We start from the raw sequence: 17,932 nt of genomic DNA, 5'->3' as shown, positions 1-17,932 counted from the left end.
TGACTGACTTACTGCCTGGGCCGACTGACTTACTGAACTAAGCTGACTGACTTACCGAGCACCGATTATTTGGCTGACATGTGGAGCCAATTTATCTGCTGCTTACGAGCATCCACCTCCCTAGTCACGTGATGAGTATTCACCTTGGCACCCCAGTGGTTCTCGATGGTTCCCCCATAGTACCCGGTAGGTTTGCTATGGCCCGGTGGCGTTACCCCGGTGTTTTGCTCTCCCCCTCGGCGCCTCGAAAATTTTTCACCTCCACACTTTGTTACTCTTTTAATGCTCTTCACCTCTTCATTTAACTAACGAAATGGTAAGTAAAACACTCCACATATGACCGAGTTCCCCCCTACTAACATACTAAGGCTTCAAAGTGGTATCCTACAGAAAATAAGGTGGCTAAAAAGACCAGAAAGACTGCAAGACCTCAGAAGTTGAGAGCTGCTTTGGTTCCCGGTACTGTGTTGATCTTATTGGCCGGTAGATTCAGAGGAAAGAGAGTCATCTACCTAAAGAGCTTAGCAGATAGTACATTGTTGGTGTCGGGTCCTTTTAAAGTCAATGGTGTTCCCTTAAGAAGAGTCAACTCCAGGTTTGTCATTGCAACATCTACCAAGGTCGTTGTGGATAATGTTGATCTAACTAAATTTGACGTTCAATACTTCGCCAGAGAAAGGGAATCTTATTCCAAGAAGTCCGAGAAGGATTTCTTCAATGAGGCCGGTTCCAAGAAGCAGATTAAAGCTGAGAGGATCGATGACCAGAAAATTGTTGACAAGGCTTTACTAGCACAGATAAAAAAGACTCCATTGTTAAAGCAGTACTTGGCATCCTCCTTCTCCTTGAAGAATGGAGACAAGCCCCATTCCATGGTGTTCTAATTAAATAAGAATAGATCAAAATTAAATTTAGTCCTTTTTTTTCACCTTCCCAAAACGGAAACTGAGAACGAAAATGTTTTGAAAAAAAATTGAAGACTTTGAAAATTTTGTACTTTGACATTTTACTACAATTAGTTTCTAATCAACAAGTTTTAATATGTCTGCTTTGTTACCAATTGCTTCTTTCAACTTGGAGTTGAATCCTTATGATCCACGTCCTTGTCAGGATCATGAATTTCCTGTTACTGTTAGGTTAACTCTTGCTTCTATTGATCCTCAGCCAGTTGATGATGATAGTGAGCCTTCAACTTTGAGGATGTTGAAGAGGAATGTTTTCTTTGGAGATGAGGAGGAGGAGAGCGATGATGAGGAGGAGGAGAACGATGATGATGATGATGATGAGGAGGAGGAGGAGAACGAGGAGGATGACAAGGAGGATGACAAGGAGGAAGCTAAGGCCGAAGCTAAGGACGATGATGAGGACAAAGAGGACGACGACGACGATGACGACGACGAAGACGACGAAGACGACGCACTCGAAGATTTGGACAGAGAAATCAAAGAGCACGTCGTTTGTACTCTATCTCCAGAATCACAGTACCAACAGACTCTTGACTTGACCATTATGCCTGATGAAGAGGTTTATTTTGTTGCTACTGGCTCCTATACAATCCATCTTGCTGGTAATTATATTGAACATCCATATGATGATTTTGGTGATGATTATGTTGATGAGGATGAAGATGAAGACGAGGATGATGAAGACGATGACGATTATGTTGATGCAGATGATGAGGATATTGAAGAAGGAGACGACTTTGATTTGGATACCTTAAACAACGTTGATAATGTTGAGGACAAGATTGAAGAGTTGATAGAAGAAGAAGAAAAAAAAGTTAATAAGAGACATTCGGATGATTTGGAGTCTCCAACATCCAAAAAAGCCAAAAAAGAAGCCAAAGAGAAGAGTGTCAAGTTCTCGAAGAAATTGGAACAAGGACCGACGAAACAGACGAAGACGAAAGCCAAAGACGACAAGGCCAAGGACAAAGCCAAGGACAAGGCCAAGGCCAAAGCCAAAAAGGATGATAAAAAGGATGACGAAAAGCATAAGAAGTACACGGTGAATAAACTCGAAGGAGATGTCGTGGTGGAGGATAGAGTTGCTGGAACCGGACCAAGTGCCAAGAAGGGTAAGAAAGTCAGTGTTAGATACATCGGTAAGTTGAGCAACGGAAAGGTTTTTGATAAGAACGTTTCCGGTAAGCCATTCTCATTCAACCTTGGTAGAGGAGAAGTTATCAGAGGATGGGACATTGGATTTGCCGGTATGGCTGTTGGAGGAGAGAGAAGAATCGTTATTCCTGCCTCTATGGCTTATGGATCGCAGAAGCTTCCTGGAATTCCACCAAACTCTCAGTTGACCTTTGACGTGAAGTTGTTGTCTATTAAATAAGCTATTTAGTAAAGATTTTTTTTTCTATTAGATCTCTCTGGCCGTAGAAGCAACCGACAATGGTGAGTATTCGGTTCATGATGAGACTATTTCGAGCATCCAACTGGTTGGCCAGTTGTTTCTTGGCCTTTTTACAGAGTCCTCTCAACACGGAGATGTTTGAAGCACTTTGAAACTGGTCCAGAGCCTCTAGAACCATGAAAAGCCATTCTTCAAAGTTCGCATCCACGTCCGTATTGAGCCATTTCGTAAAGTATACAACAAGCTTAATGTCTTCATTCTCTTCCACTATTTGAGCAACAAAATCAAACGTTGGTTTGTTATTGAAGATAAAGTACTTCCATTCTTTATGCGTATCAGGAAGACTTATGGCATTAATCTCTGTTAGATGAGATCTGTATTGTTCATAGCTTGTTCTTTTTTGCTTGTAGGCGGAAAGAAGACCTTCCAGGGGATTCTCAGGAGCATTGACAACGTCTTTAAGGTCAACTGGTTTATAGTAGAAGCCGTCATCCTCTTTGATCCCATCTTTCTCGGCCTCAAGTCGAACTTGAGCCAAGTATTCCATCACATTCGACGGAGATTTATCCAAATCAATCGTTTCCGTATTAATACTGATTGGGAATGCTCGATGTTGACCAAATACCGGGTCCAATGGACCTTTCACAGCATCATTTTCACTCTTTCTTAGTGTCGACTCGATTTTGCTATTAATTTTCAACGACTCACTTGAATAAGATTGATTCTCATTTGATTTTCTTCTCCTTTTCATCATATCCACGGGATATGCCGTAGACAGATGTCGTTTTTCAGGGTTCATTGATGATGAAGAACGGATCAATAGAATTAATGTACTTGCATAAAATATCTTTATTTCTCGCGCATAAATTTAGATGGCAGCAGTTTCAATCACAGACTCTCCTCTCCTCTCCTCTCCTCTCATTCATCCCTTGTTCACGACTCAAACTACTCAACAAATGGTAAGTAAAATCCATCTTGCATCTTCCCTAACTGTTATACTAACCTTTCTTTAGTCTGGAGGAATTCAAAGTTTACTTAAGGTAAGTGATACTTCATTGATATCACTCCCATTCTTTACTAACTCTTCTTTAGACTGAAAAAGATGCCCAGGAAATCGTTTCAGAGGCCAGAAAGTGTAAGTTGACTTGATTACATTACGAATAATCCATACTAACTCTTCAAAGACCGTACGCAAAAGCTAAAGGCTGCTAAATTAGATGCTAAGGCAGACGTTGATTCCTACAAGGCCAAGAAGGCCAAGCAGTTGACAAAATTCGAAGACGAGTTCGTTGGTACCAACAAAAAAGCAGAACAGGATGCTGATAAGCAGGTCGAGGGTGATTTGGAAGGTATTAAAAAGGCTGTTGCTGAGAAGCGGGAAGCTGTTGTCAAACTTTTAGTTGATGCCATTGGTACTCCAAATCCTGAAATGCCTAGAAACATCACTAAGATTCATTAGTCTTTTATATAGTTGTCGTTAGTTAATTCATTAGTTACTTTAAAGGTGTGCACTGGCAAGTTACAGCTTACATGCCGGTGCACGCCGGTGTACGGATGTCTAGATCAACAAAAACCGTAAAGGTAAGATCTATTCTCTACACTTGCTGAACCTTTCCTTCTTCTCTCCAATCATGGCAGCTTCCATTTCGGAGGCCGTCTACCCTGAAAATGAACTTCGCAAATATCATATTGATGTTCCTCAAAGTACTTCGATGTCCGAGTCTACTTCACGCATAGTGAAGATAGTAAAGCGTAAGAAGAAGGTTCAAGATGTCACTACGCCCGTTCCATCTCAAAGCATAGAATGTCATATTTCTGAGAGTTCATGGACTCTCAAAAACTGGTACAGACACATCTACTGGCATAACTTCCTTGTCGTTGTTCTTGTTCCTTTGTTAGGATTGTCGTTGTGTATTATAACACAGCCCGAACTTATTAGACAGACGTTCTACTTCGCACTGTTTGATTACGCAGTGACTGCACTTTCTATCAACATTATTTATCATCGTTATTGGTGTCACCATTCATTTGAAACCAATAATGACCACCTTATTCAACTATTAACCATCATTGCCAGTGGTGGAGGCATAACAAGTGCCCGGAATTGGTGTGCTGCTCACAGAGCTCATCATCGTCATTGTGATATCACAGACCGTGATCCTCATAACATTCGACGTGGTTTTTTCTTTAGTCATATTGGTTGGATGATTATCATCTTCAATCCACGTGTTTCAGAGGCAATCAAGGCCGGAAAGCTGGATAAGTTCTCTAATAGCGAGATGGTTCAATGGCAGGCCGAGAATTATCTATCATTGTTTGTCTCATTTGGACTTATTATACCCTGTGTGATGTGTGGCTGGTTGTTTAACGATTATCTAGGAGGTTTAGTTTACGCTGGCTTCTTCAAAGTGTTTGTTCTTCAGCAATGCTCTTTCTGTATCAACTCTGTGGGTCACTTGGTTGGTACAAGACCATTTAACAGCACCAAATCTTCCAGAAATAACTTGTTCTTGAACATAGTTTCTCTGGGAGAAGGAAACCAGAACTTCCACCAGGAATACCCCATGGATTACCGTAACGGCTATAAGTGGTACTCTTGGGATCCTACCAAATGGAGTTTACGATTGATGCAGACGTTTGGTCTTGTTTTTTCTCTTCGTAAGGCATCTCAATCGAGTATATACAAGTCGTTGGTTCAAGAACGGCAGAGATTACTTGATAACACGAGATCCGAGCTTAACTGGGGCATTCCAATTGATAAGCTTCCGGTCTTCACTCCGGAGCAACTCAATGAATTGTCCAGAGATTCAAATGGTCATTACTACGTGGTTGTCTCGGGTATTATCCATGATGTTACACCATTTGCAAAAGACCATCCAGGTGGATTGGCTCTTATTAAAGCTGCGCGTGGGAAAGATGCCACAACTGCATTTAATGGCGCAGTTTATCAGCATTCCAATGCAGCTAGAAATTTATTGGCTACTATGAGGATCGGTGCTTTAGGGGGTTCTGAGAAGCTATACTGGAAGCAGGAAAGAATGGAGAATAAAGCGGTTCCATTGGATAACGATTCGGGGGGGCAAAGAATCGTTAGAAGTGGATCTCAGGCTACAACTTCTAATAGCGTCATTGGGGGAACTGCTGATGCTGCATAAATGTAATGATAATGAATATAATTAAACAACTTAGCCGTTTTATTTTTAAGCTCGTGATTTTTCACTTGACTTTTTCCACCCCACAATCAGTCACTTTGTTCTAAGGTCATGCTTAGAGTTAAACCGTTTTTTTCAAGAGGCTGTAGACAGTGGGTAAGTCTACGGCAATTTCGGACATCGTTGAAGGTTTCCGGGAATGTATCAAATCCAAAGGCTGTAAATTCCTTAAGAGGTGATCCCAGTACTCAAAGAGATACCCAAAGAGATGCCCGAAGAGATGTCCAAAAAGATGTCCAAAAAGATGCCCAAAAAGATGCCCAAAAAGATGCCCCGGAATACCCACTTGGTTCGTTTCTCAAAATGTTTACTGTGGCATCTATTTTACTTGTTGGAGGACTTGCAGAAGGCTACTGGATAGGAAAGAAGCCTGAAAATGACCACTCGGTGACCAGACTAGAAGATATTGTTGTTCCTCTACAGTATGCAACAGAAGCAGTAGTGAATCAGGGTATTGAGAAGATCTCGAATATAGTAGGATTGGACAATATCAGTGTTTCCAAGGGAGAGATCGAGTCACATTCGGGAGATCCATCTGGATTTGTACCCCCAAAGGTCAATGAAAGACCTTACTGCGTTGTATTTCCAAGCACCGTAGAGCAGGTTTCAAAGATAGTCAAAGTATGCTATGAGTTGCACATTCCTGTGATTCCTTATTCTGGAGGAACCTCTATTGAAGGCCATTATGTTCCTACCAAAAAGGGAATTAGTGTTGATCTGAGCCATATGAACAAGGTTTTGGCCTTACACGAAGATGACCTCGATGTAGTTGTCCAACCAGGTATCGAATGGATGCAACTCAATGAGGAGCTGCGTCCTCACGGTTTGATGTTTGGTCCCGATCCTGCTCCTGGAGCTATGATTGGAGGAATAATCTCAACCAACGCTTCTGGTACAAATGCCTTCAAGTTTGGAGGTGCCAAAGACAACGTTATATCCTTGAAAGTAGTTTTAGCCGATGGAACCATCATCAAGACCAAAAATAGATCCCGAAAATCATCGAACGGTTATAACTTGACCAATTTATTCGTTGGTTCTGAAGGTACTCTTGGTATTGTAGTGGAGGCCACTCTCAAATTGTATGCTTTACCCAAGAAAGAGGCCATAGCCTTGATGAACTTCAGAAATATCGGTGATGCTACTAGAACCGTGACGGATTTGGTCAAAAATGGGGTCAGTTGCAATGCCATAGAGTTGATGGACGATCGACAGATGCGTGCAGTTGTTGAAATGGGCTCTGGGGGATCTCGTAAATGGGAGCCTTATCATTTATTACTGATGAAATTAGGAGCATCATCTGATTCGTCACTCAAAGAGATGGTTAAATCAGTTAAGTCAATTGGAAAGAGTAACAACGGCTTCAATTTTGATGTGGCTACAGACGAGGAAGAGAGAGACAACATCTGGCACGTTCGGAAGACATTACTATGGAATTCCTTGAACTGGGCAAAGAAGATTAAGCCCATGGCACATATTTTACCTACAGATGTTTGTGTTCCTGTCTCTAAACTCCCTGAACTCCTTAGTAAAGTGATGGAAAAGATGGATAAGGCTAATTTGTTGGCAACGGCAGCAGGACACGCAGGAGACGGCAATGTTCATGTTCTTGTAATTTATGAGCCCGATCAATTTGAAACAGCACATAAATTAATTAATGAAATGTCCCGTATAGCCATTGAACTTGATGGCACTATTTCTGGAGAGCATGGAATTGGAGTCAGTGATAAAAGAGAGCTTCTTGTGGAAGAATTAGGAGAAGATACCATTGGTACTATGCGTAGTATTAAGTTTGCACTAGATAAGAGAGGTATTATGAATCCCGATCATATCTTTAAGATAGATCCAACAGAGAAAAGACGTCCTTATGATGATGAGTAGATCCGTCCTTTTTTTCTATTTATTTAATTTAACCCAATTAGGAAATCTCGAGGAGCTTAGTAGATTCGCTAAATAAGAGAAAAAGAGTGATGAAATTAAGACTAGATCGAATCGTTCAAACGACTGCTTCTATCATTATATCAATATGGATTCATCTCTGCTGGAAGTTACACAGATGTTTGAGTCAATTGAAGACGATTGGCCAGAGCTACTGAACCAGAACTTCAATCCACTTCAATTAGCTCTTAGGCTTCTAGACAACTCATCAGTCGGTGATGCTTACAAGTATCCTAAGTTTCTAGCACTTAAACAGGAATTTTCCGAGTCGCTGAAGAAGGCCGTCAATACTCATTATATGTCATTTAATGACAGTATTGGAGCGTTTGGTATTGCCGTTGAGAGTATAGCGGAATCTCATGGAACCTTGATGAAGATCAAGGATGATTTGGAGAATGTAGACGAGTTTGTAGGACAACGAGCATCGTTTCTCACCGAACTCAATTCCAAGCAGAGGAAATACAGTGATACCATAGAAGTTTTGGAGAATATTGGATATATAAGAGAGTCTTCAGAGAAGATTGATGATGCCATATCAAGTCGTGACTTTGATATGGCTAAGAAATTGATTCTTGAGTCGTCCAAGATTGCCAATAAGTACGGTCTATGGAATATAGCAACACTGAATTCTGCACAAGTATATCTACAAGCTCAAAGTCAAACACTTTTCAACTCACTTATCGATGAAATCAACGATGTTATCTACGTGAAGGGAGTAGGAGACTCTCCAGAGGCTTCTACATTGCTTAAGATCACCACTTCTGCAATCGAGGATGTGTCACGTGTTCTTGAGAAGCCCCTGGAAGAGTTTTTGGAGGAGTTAAAAGGTGGAATAAGTGAAGGATTTGCACCAGGTAGCGACACTCGGAGTTTTCACTCTCTTCGTAGATATCTAGCGTTATTGGCCGAACTAGATGGAGAACAGGATGCTTTGAAGCTGCTCGTACAACGTTGTGGTACAGAATTGAGACGTTTGGCTCGTCGTACCGCTGAAGAGGTTAAGAACAGATACCCAGATCATACCGCATATACTGGCAGTACTGGCAGTATATCTGCTTCTGGTAGTACGGTGGCCTCTTCAACCACCGTGGGAGCATCCAATTCTGCCGCTAACTCTGTCGAAGATATTCTGGGATTCAGTAACATGGCAACGTTTCAGGGCATTAATACTGCGATGGTGTCAGACTTCTTCACGAGTCTTTTCCGTCGTTGTATCAGCGTTCTTCAGCTCCACAGAGCCATTTTTATCATTGCAGAATCAAGAGGTCTTGTGTACGATTTCCATGAAGTTTGGAAACAACTCCAGGCACAATTAGGGTCAGCTATCTACAGTTATATTGTTGATGAAGACCTTTTGGAGAGTGTAGAACGTCAGCAAGACAATGGAAGAGACCCCCAGAGTCTTTTTATCAAGTCTCCTAAGGATTTCTACTCCGGAGACACTAGTGCTATCTTTCAGCTTGCTCAGTTCAGTTTATCTGATGACCCTAATCAATCTTCATCACGTGAATTACAGTCTGTTCTTCAAGATATGTTTCCTGGACAGTTTAGAGGACCTGATTCTGCCAATGATGGATCATTGTTTATTGAAGATGACAGTGATGAGCTGTTCCATCTCAAGAAAACTGTGCTTGTTCCTCCGGGAATCTTCAATATGACTGCCATCACTGACAGTTTCTTGCTTTTTGTAGGTAGCGCTTCACTGATATTTCCCTCGGATGAACATCATGTTCCTATACTGTTCTTCACTCACTTCATGGATTACGTGTTCCGCACACAGCTTGAAAATACATTGCTGTACCAGTTCGACAGGATTGCTGTTACCACTGGTAGTGATTATGCTACATCGATGAAACAGTTCTTCAGTAGTATCTTGACTGTATTGGATACCTCTTCATACTATAGGGAACCATATGCAGAGATTGTTATTAAACTTCTTGACAAGATGGTAAGTAAATACCAGTCGATTATCAATGAGATTGTACCACCGGAGTTCTTAAGGAAGGTGAAGACCAGACTTATTGCCAGTTGGTTTGGAAATCAAGATTTATTAACTGTATCCAAGCAGTTGCTTAATGATGGAAATGACAATGGGGAAGCCTTAAGTCTCAAAGAGCTTCAGTTGTGTCTAAAGCACGGTAAAAATACATTCGGTATGATCAAAGAGCATGATTTTTTGGACTTCAATCGATTCATTGCCTTTAGTGAAGTTCTACATGGGCTTTTGGAAACATTAAAATGGCTTCCTGGATATAAAAGAGAGGTGAAATTGTTGAATAGTGATGGTGAAAGTATCAGCTTTCTTAAGAAAACGTGGCATATCATGGATAGTGATGTTACTACGTTGCATTGTGGCACTAATGGAGAGTTGGAGTCCACTACTCACCCATATTTGGCACTTCATGGGAAATCTGTTGAGAAATTCAATACTGTTGTGAGTTCTTTACAGGAAATGTCGATGAAAATCAAGTTGTATATCAGATACGACTTACGCATCAAGTCGATCTGGTGTGTTTGCAGGATGTTTTCGAAAGAATCATGGATGCCAGAATATGAGACGGAGGGAATCGATGCTGATGTTCTTGCTTTCAATGGCAGTGTGATGGAAACGAACCGTCTACTTCAGCAAATGATGCCTGATAAAGACAGAATGCAAATATTTATGAAACTGCCAAACCTATTGGATCACTTACTTGTTTCGGAGTCTAGTAGAATCATCAAAATTAACTCGAACGGGATCTACAGGGTGTTCGTCAATGTGCGAGTTCTTCAACAAATGTTGAGGAACGTGTTGGATCCAAAGGAAGTTGACTTCAGTAGATCTCTGGGTTACTATGAACTATTCAAGAGTACGGATAAGGGTATCTTGGAGTCTATTTCCAAGGCTAAAGAGACAGGATTGTATACGGAAGATGACTACAAAAACATGATTCGTCTGGTATTCAGTGAATCGATAACTAAAGATATGAAGGTGCAGAGAACCTCCTCATACAGTGCATCTAAAAGATATACGGATACGGTCAAGAAGCTCAAGACGGTGATAGGATGAAGAAGGGTATGTATTATTAGGTCTATATAGTGTTTAGCAAAGAAGATGGGGGTGAGTATCTCTCACCTTTTCGGTTTCTTGGAGCTAGAATCAGATGCTATCAGTTTTCTTTTGGGTAGTTGGTCCTCGGTAACGAACATTGGTTCATCCTCATCAGCATCATCTGAGGACAATTCATCTTCAATAACTTCCGAGTCGATAGACGCGTCTGACTCCGAAACAGACGCCGGACCTGAAGGTTGAGGTTGTGGACGTGGTGCTACACGCTGTAGCGGACGCTGCTGTTTGAGTATTTGAGAGTTATATTGACGAATCTTTTCTGCTCTTTGAATAGCCATATCGTGTTCATGTTCATGACGCCGAATACGGTGCTTTATCTGAGGTCGAACACCTATAGGAAGTTTCGAAGCAGGGAAATGGAACGGAGACTTCGCAGATAGAGTGAAATCCGTAGCTGGAATGGATAAATTAGCCAGCTTTTGATGTGTTGCTTGATTCTGGTGCTGTTTCGCCTGTTTCGGATCCTTCTCGGCCTCTTTCTCTTCCTTCCCAGTCAACTCTGTTCGTTTTAATTGTAAATATTGTTTCAGTTCGGCCAAACTAGTAACATTATCGTTGTCTATAAGAGAAATGACATCATTTAAACAGTTCAAGTAGCCCTTTGCGTTGATCAGTGCACTCTTGGTATTTGAAAGCCTATATAGAGCAGCGATAGATCGTGCTCCAATTTTAAACTCGTTTGATAACTCCCTGTTGATCTTATCCAAGGAATCATCATCAATAGGTTGTGGAAGCGGTAGATCGCTCGATAACTTAGATAAATCCATGTTGTTAGAGAAATGATACAGGCAAACAGACCACAACAAGGTGAGATGTATCGAACAAGGATAATAATTTTTTTGTGTTTTTATGAACATATATTAATTTATGCACCAAGGCCATCCCACTAAGTCAGCACCGCCTGATAAAATTTTTCCACGCGCTTCGCTCCGCTCAATTCGCACTCGAATTTTTCACCCCTATCCGCTGCACTGCCTTCACATCTCACTGGACCTATTACTTCCATAGAACTCGTTTGTCTGGAAAGTGGTCTGGTGCCAACCCGGCATCTCCAACTGTCTGGTCTTTCCTCTTTCCTTTGTCTCTGTTTCTTTTCTTTCCTTGCTTGTTTTTTGTTTCTTTAGTTTTGGTTGTTTTGACCTCGACTTTCACTGATCTAACTGGTCTTCACCTCTCTTACCTCTAAGAACTCCCTTACACCACGTTCGTTCGTATTGTATAGGACCACCAGCCGCTCATCCCTCACTGCTTGTTGCTTATCATTTAGTACTCGTCACTACTCATCGCCACTCATCACTGCTCACTGCTCACTGCTCACTGCTCACTGTTCACTGCTCACTGCTCATCCATCACTCATCGCTCATCGCTCATCACTTACTCGCTGTATCTCCGAAATCTCGGGGTTCGCTTTCATTATGTCCTCAAATTTCGAATTCTCCTATTCCCGACCAGACTATGTCAACTCACCTTCTGATACTGCTGTAGTCAGTCCTTCTAGCAGTCCTACTCCCACCTCTTCCTTTTTGCATCCTCATTATAACCATGCTTTCTCTTCACCTATAGGGAGAAACAACATCTCTACACCATGTTGGGTTACTTCCACCCTTTCTACTCCTACCAGGGCCAAAAGAAGGAACTCTGATGACTTTGACTCTCCTAAAAAGGTCAAGCAGCGGGTCCCATCGCATATGTCTTGTTCGTCTCGTTCTTCCGGTTTGTCTCGTTCGTTTCATTCGTCTAATTCGTCTAGGTCATCGCACCCGTCTGGTCCGTCTGGTCCGTCTGGTCCGTCTGGTCTGTCTGGTCTATCTGGTTCACCTGGTTCGTCTGATTCGGCCAGTTCTCTTGACCCTTCGATTTCATTACAGAATATCGACCTTGATGAGTATCCTAAGTTTCTCCATCCTGAGGGTGGTGTAATTCAATTTACACCAGTTGGAAACATCCGGACATTCACTGGCAACAATGACACCGTTCAGAGAATCGTTGAAAAGAACTCTTCTTTTGACTTGGCCAAAACGGACCGAGGTATAGACGGTTATAAGCTTTACTTCGGCAATCATGGCTTTGAAGAGTCTTCTCAACGACCTCCAGAACCCACAAATGTTAAAGGAGTCTTTCTGGACTCTTCTCCATCCAATGAGATTGAGGGATACATGAGGTCCGGTTATACCAATACCAATTCCACCTATTACGATGATGGTGGGGCTTCTAGTGCTGCCAAATTGTCTTTTTTCCTCGACGATGATGACGATTTCGATGACGATGACGGCGACGATGACATGATTGGATAATTGGGCCGATTTCATGACCCTCTCCTTTTCTTTGTACACTATAATCTTTTGAGGAAGGTCAATAGATAGAAAACAACTGTTATTGCTTTCTCCTTCTTCTATTTACTATTTCTTTTACTTCCACCACGCTGCATTTGTTACATTATATATGACTGGTCAGTACTATTGTATTTTTATTATGTTTGAAGGTTCAACAGTTGCAATAAACTGAACAGAAGTATCCAAAAAAGATGGACGAGCTGGGAATTGAACCCAGGACCTTTCGCATGCTAAGCGAACGCGCTACCAACTACGCCACACGCCCAAGTTGAAGTTGTTATGCTATATAGTTCTTTGTGATGACAAAGTTTTGCTATCAAGAAATCAACATATATTGAGTTAATCCAATCACCTGTTATGCAAATCAGGGATTTGATAGTTATTATGTTGGCACAATTGTCAAGAAAACAATTTCACTAGTATGCATTAAAGTATTCGATGGCATGATTATTTTAAGTGCATACTAAATTTTATATAGATATTACTCTAGCAATGGGAATAACTGTTCTAGCGTGAACAAGGCAGTGGTTTTACAGCATGTTGATACGAGGTCAGGTGATATAACTGGAAATCCTAGAGCCCCCAGCACTGTCGGGACCCCGAAGACTCTCAAAACTCTCAAAACTCTAAGCACCTCGCAGCGCGATTGACCCCCGGTGGATCTGGCTGGTGGGTCCACCGGGCCCAAGCATTACTTTTCCGCATTCATCACTGATAACAACTTACAGCCTCCTCTGCATCTCACATACTCCATGACTGAACGCCGTTTTGCACAGTTCAAACTTGTCTTACTAGGAGAATCTGCGGTGGGAAAATCGTCCGTCGTCCAGAGGTTCGTGAAGGATTCGTTCAGCGATTTCAGAGAGTCCACCATTGGAGCAGCATTTCTCACCCAGACCGTGGATATCGATGACACCACCACAGTGAAGTTTGAGATTTGGGATACAGCAGGCCAGGAAAGATACCGTTCGTTGGCTTCCATATACTACAGAAACGCACAGGCTGCATTGGTAGTCTATGACATCACCCAGAAGGCATCCCTGGACAAGGCCAAGTACTGGATTAAAGAGCTACAGAAGCAGGCCAATAGTGACATTATCATAGCCTTAGTTGGAAATAAGACCGACCTCCAGGATCAACGAGAGGTGTCCATAGAAGAGGCACAGTCATTCGCACAGGGAATGGGCCTTCTCTACTTTGAAGTGAGTGCCAAGACTGGTCAAGGTGTCAAAGAGTGCTTCAAACAGATTGCTGTCAAGTTGCCTATAGAGGAGAGTCTCAAGAGAAGACGCGATCGAAAGAATCGAACCGTCGACTTGAATCGCAGGCCGAACACCAACGAACAGCAGTGTTCATGTTGACTAATATTTTGTATTTTGCTTGTTTATTCATTACTATTTTATCATCTAAACCTACTCACAATCAATCTATCCGCACCAACTTCCTCATACTCTTCTTTCGACACCCAAAGCTGATGAAATGTTCCTAAAGAAGCCAAAATCGACCCTCCAATCCACGACGAATACTTTCTTTCCGTTGTGTTACCAACAGAGTGGATCCGAATCTTCAGACTAGGATTTCTCGCCGTAAGTTCACTGTGTAATCTCTCGTTTAATCTTGGAATCAAACTAGTAGCTCCAGTAAGAACGATGTTATTCGCTAGCTGAGGTTTCAAATCCACATCCAGGTTTTCCAACACCGTTTGAAGCAATCTGGAAATACCCAATCCTCTGGTAATCTTTTCCTTTTTGAAAGCTGCTTTGGCCGCTTCAACCTTGGACAACTTGACTTCTTCTGGTTTCTTTGACCTTCTCAATGGAACATATTCTTTACTTGTTCTGTCGTTTCCATTGCCTATATCGGCTATGATGTTACCGTTATGAGCAACTTCCCATCCCTTTATATTCTTTTCTAACGTTTCTAAAGGATTGAAAACGGAATTGGAGAGACTCTGTCGTTCGGATTTGCTCAACGGAACGTTTAATCCATCTGGCAACTCAAAATAAATAGTTTCCTCTTCAAATTCCTCCTCCAGAGAGCACTCTAGCAACGTTTCCTTCATCTCTTGCAATGTTCTCGATAAGTTGAACTTCCCTACAGATGAATCAACATCGTAGTCTAATGTTCTCTTCTCAAAGTCTGGCCGAGAACTCTCGTTCTCCCAATAAGAAGCCTTTTTTGACTTCACCGTGTAAATCGGGTTGTATTGAATCTTCTTCGTCTCCAAAAACTGCTCCAATTGCTGGTTAACAAAAGCCCCAGCATACCGTGTACCCATGACTTGCTTCTTGAGACATATTCCATCTATCACAGGTGTGGCAGTTACAAGATCATGGCCAATATCAACAACAAGACAGTTGGGTCTTCCGTGTGCAAATGATACACAGGTAGGTTGTTTCACAGCATAGAACCCACAGAACTCCTCACGTTCCAAAAATACCTCAAGCGCCCTCACCTTGTTCTTGTACGAGTTCATAGTGGACTCTGTAAGTAGTAAAGGCTGCTCATGAGGATCTACATCCATCCTTTTAAACATATACTCATATTGCTCCACAGCTCCAGTCCAGTCCTGCACTATGCTATTCTTCAGTATTGACTTGATCGTAGAATTCGGTTGCGGTTTTGCGTACAGAGAATTCTCGTCAAAAATCCGGACAACTTCACCTTCTGAGTCCTCCTTAGGCCTCTCCTCATAGCACGATGGAAGAACTAAACTAGGTGAATCATAGCCGCCAAATCCTATGCGTGTCGTATACGAACCAGGATCTAAAACTACAGCATCAATTTCATCTGCCCCATAAACTTGGGGTGCCAAAGTAGTTGTAGCCATTGTTAAACAAGAAGAAGAACAACAACACTGAAAAATTGATGTTTCAAAATTAAGCTCTCTAAAAAATTTAAGCCTCAAATTAAAGAGAGAGCTTAAATTTCGCGAGGGGTGGTTTACAACTAATAGAATAATCTAGTTAAGCGACGATCTGCATTTCAGTGTCGACAACCTCCAGTAGGAACTGAAGCTCAAGCTTCTTTCTTCCCTCTTTCAACCAATCATCGGCCAACTTCCTCGACAATCCTTTCAAGTTGGTCACTTCTTCCACAGCATTGTCCAACTCATTCTTCACCAAGTAGTTATTCACACGAGCAATTACAGATTCAACATCTGTACCCAAGATCTTGTCATTGCTCTTCACAGGAACTCCTGACTTCGGAAGCAACAACTTTGAAAACAAAAACGAAGAGATGTATCCCATTACACCTGCATTTGGTGGTAGTAATGATACTTTCCTAAGCTCTGGTGTAAGCAATTCCCAACGTGAGATCAATTGCGATTGTGTTAAAACTCCTCCCGTACTTATAAGCGTCTCATCACTCGGAAGAGATTTCAATGCTGAATCAATTACCTCGCTATGCAATGGAACTGTTAGTTGCTTCAAATGGTCCAATTCTTTAACGAGTGCCCGACCACAGTTACTTGAAGACTCCGCCGAATTTAATATCTGTCTAACTGTAGCGATCGAAGTGTTGATCATCTTGTAGTTGAGCATAGCTTCTGCTGTCTTTGATAGTTCGATCTCTTCTGCTTCAATCGATTCCACTCGACTTGCCAACGATTCTAACCTTCTCAACTTACCATTGCGTTCTTCTTCAACTTTCTGTGATACAATCTTACTGAGTTCATCGACAGAATGTGCCTTTACTAGACGAATGATATTGTCCGCTTCTTGCATGATAGTCTTGGCAGTTTCGCCAACATCCAGCTTTAATTTCTGTTCATACTTCTCATTCATCTCTTTCTTGGTACTTTCCAAAACTTCAGTAAGCTCCTCAGTAAGTTTCTTTGACTCTTCATTATATTTCTGTCCATATTTCTTCTCCAACTGAACCTTAGCTTCATCTACTTTGGACTTATATTCTTCAGTCTTATCGTCAACCAATTTGCTGTACCTATTGGAAAGTGCAACAACATCTGCATTTATGGAATCAATCTGCTTCTGGGCATCTTCTGATGAAACATTCTTGTCTATGGAACCAATCAATGAGTTAATCGACTTCACTACAGAATTAACCATAGAATCTTTTGATTTCAATTCGATCTGTTTCAAATTGTAACCTGACAATTTGGGGTTCTTTCTTGTATCGATAAAACCCTTTAATTCGGCTTCTTTTGCTTTCAAAGCACTCACTAACTCTGCTTTCTTTGCGTCGAACGTCTTTTGAGCGTCTTCTAAGGCTTGCTTGGCATCTGAAGCTGCTTCAGCATACGAACTTTGGGCCTCTACTACCTTCTTAGACTGCAAACTTGGAACTTTGCCCTTTCCTGAACTCTCAAAATTTGGTTTAGGCATTATAACACTGCCATCTGCAACTTTGGGAAGAGGAGGATGAGCAACAGGCCATTCCCCAACCTCCTGCTTAGAAGGAAGCTTCATATATTGATCTAACCCAATTTTATGAGCTAAATCAATCACCTGATTACCAATTGAGCTGGCAATATCACCTCTATTTAACCAATATATATAGACATGGTTCATATAAGGCTCTCCTCCAGGTACATACTCCACCCAATAATCCTGTGCATCATCATTGTTTAATGCCACAATGGATCCAGCAGTGTAGGCTATCCATGTATAAAAGCCAAACTTGAAAGTGAACTTGAAGAAGTGATAATATGGATGTTTGTTAATCTTCTTAGGAATCAATGCCTCCGTGGATGCTTGTCTTAAGGACAGTCGGCCAGTCAGGCGACCAGTCAAACGACCGGTCAAACGACCAGGCAAACGACCGGTCAAACGACCAGGCAAACGACCAGTCAAACTACCAGCCCTGCTTTTCATTCCAATTGCAAACATAATCACAGTTCCTGATTGTAAAGATAAACAAAGACGTACGACTCCCTCTTCTCGACGATTTAACTGGTGGACGCGAATCGAAAATATGCTGATTTGGTGTAGAGATGTGTATTCTATAAAATGGATAAAGGA

At 41.7% G+C, this 17,932-nt stretch overlaps 12 protein-coding genes and 1 non-coding gene across 13 annotated transcripts; 8 read left to right on the top strand and 5 right to left on the bottom strand.

The window, feature by feature from the left end:
- Nucleotides 1-313: 313 nt before the first annotated feature.
- On the top strand, nt 314-884 carry RPL6A_2 (60S ribosomal protein L6A; the record flags this gene model as incomplete). The annotated part of the gene is made up of 2 exons (XM_038924694.1): nt 314-316; nt 369-884. 2 exons carry the CDS (start codon nt 314-316, stop codon nt 882-884), a joined length of 519 nt encoding a protein of 172 aa, XP_038780622.1.
- A 157-nt stretch (nt 885-1,041) lies between these two features.
- Nucleotides 1,042-2,340, top strand: FOA43_004454 (uncharacterized protein; the record flags this gene model as incomplete). Its single annotated transcript, XM_038924693.1, has 1 exon — nt 1,042-2,340. The coding sequence occupies one exon, from the start codon at nt 1,042-1,044 to the stop codon at nt 2,338-2,340; it is 1,299 nt and encodes a 432-aa protein (XP_038780621.1).
- A 1-nt stretch (nt 2,341) lies between these two features.
- Nucleotides 2,342-3,160, bottom strand: FOA43_004453 (uncharacterized protein; the record flags this gene model as incomplete). The annotated part of the gene is made up of 1 exon (XM_038924692.1): nt 2,342-3,160. The coding sequence occupies one exon, from the start codon at nt 3,158-3,160 to the stop codon at nt 2,342-2,344; it is 819 nt and encodes a 272-aa protein (XP_038780620.1).
- A 157-nt stretch (nt 3,161-3,317) lies between these two features.
- On the top strand, nt 3,318-3,820 carry FOA43_004452 (uncharacterized protein; the record flags this gene model as incomplete). The annotated part of the gene is made up of 4 exons (XM_038924691.1): nt 3,318-3,320; nt 3,375-3,401; nt 3,454-3,496; nt 3,546-3,820. 4 exons carry the CDS (start codon nt 3,318-3,320, stop codon nt 3,818-3,820), a joined length of 348 nt encoding a protein of 115 aa, XP_038780619.1.
- Nucleotides 3,821-3,992: 172 nt separating this feature from the next.
- On the top strand, nt 3,993-5,516 carry FOA43_004451 (uncharacterized protein; the record flags this gene model as incomplete). The annotated part of the gene is made up of 1 exon (XM_038924690.1): nt 3,993-5,516. One exon carries the CDS (start codon nt 3,993-3,995, stop codon nt 5,514-5,516), a length of 1,524 nt encoding a protein of 507 aa, XP_038780618.1.
- Nucleotides 5,517-5,876: 360 nt separating this feature from the next.
- FOA43_004450 (uncharacterized protein) lies at nt 5,877-7,451 on the top strand (the record flags this gene model as incomplete). Its single annotated transcript, XM_038924689.1, has 1 exon — nt 5,877-7,451. One exon carries the CDS (start codon nt 5,877-5,879, stop codon nt 7,449-7,451), a length of 1,575 nt encoding a protein of 524 aa, XP_038780617.1.
- Nucleotides 7,452-7,596: 145 nt separating this feature from the next.
- Nucleotides 7,597-10,557, top strand: FOA43_004449 (uncharacterized protein; the record flags this gene model as incomplete). Its single annotated transcript, XM_038924688.1, has 1 exon — nt 7,597-10,557. One exon carries the CDS (start codon nt 7,597-7,599, stop codon nt 10,555-10,557), a length of 2,961 nt encoding a protein of 986 aa, XP_038780616.1.
- Nucleotides 10,558-10,619: 62 nt separating this feature from the next.
- FOA43_004448 (uncharacterized protein) lies at nt 10,620-11,384 on the bottom strand (the record flags this gene model as incomplete). The annotated part of the gene is made up of 1 exon (XM_038924687.1): nt 10,620-11,384. One exon carries the CDS (start codon nt 11,382-11,384, stop codon nt 10,620-10,622), a length of 765 nt encoding a protein of 254 aa, XP_038780615.1.
- A 648-nt stretch (nt 11,385-12,032) lies between these two features.
- Nucleotides 12,033-12,911, top strand: FOA43_004447 (uncharacterized protein; the record flags this gene model as incomplete). Its single annotated transcript, XM_038924686.1, has 1 exon — nt 12,033-12,911. One exon carries the CDS (start codon nt 12,033-12,035, stop codon nt 12,909-12,911), a length of 879 nt encoding a protein of 292 aa, XP_038780614.1.
- A 231-nt stretch (nt 12,912-13,142) lies between these two features.
- Nucleotides 13,143-13,215, bottom strand: FOA43_004446. Its single transcript has one exon. It is a non-coding gene; the product is annotated as a tRNA-Ala (tRNA).
- A 487-nt stretch (nt 13,216-13,702) lies between these two features.
- On the top strand, nt 13,703-14,311 carry YPT5 (GTPase Ypt5; the record flags this gene model as incomplete). The annotated part of the gene is made up of 1 exon (XM_038924685.1): nt 13,703-14,311. The coding sequence occupies one exon, from the start codon at nt 13,703-13,705 to the stop codon at nt 14,309-14,311; it is 609 nt and encodes a 202-aa protein (XP_038780613.1).
- Nucleotides 14,312-14,352: 41 nt separating this feature from the next.
- Nucleotides 14,353-15,780, bottom strand: FOA43_004444 (uncharacterized protein; the record flags this gene model as incomplete). The annotated part of the gene is made up of 1 exon (XM_038924684.1): nt 14,353-15,780. The coding sequence occupies one exon, from the start codon at nt 15,778-15,780 to the stop codon at nt 14,353-14,355; it is 1,428 nt and encodes a 475-aa protein (XP_038780612.1).
- Nucleotides 15,781-15,916: 136 nt separating this feature from the next.
- On the bottom strand, nt 15,917-17,800 carry FOA43_004443 (uncharacterized protein; the record flags this gene model as incomplete). The annotated part of the gene is made up of 1 exon (XM_038924683.1): nt 15,917-17,800. The coding sequence occupies one exon, from the start codon at nt 17,798-17,800 to the stop codon at nt 15,917-15,919; it is 1,884 nt and encodes a 627-aa protein (XP_038780611.1).
- Nucleotides 17,801-17,932: the final 132 nt, after the last annotated feature.

The sequence above is a fragment of the Brettanomyces nanus genome, chromosome 4 (genome assembly GCF_011074865.1).
Source record: "Brettanomyces nanus chromosome 4, complete sequence".
Lineage (NCBI taxonomy): Eukaryota > Fungi > Ascomycota > Pichiomycetes > Pichiales > Pichiaceae > Brettanomyces > Brettanomyces nanus.
The sequence above is the reverse complement of the archived record's forward strand: the minus strand, read 5'-3'. Positions and strand labels throughout refer to the sequence as shown.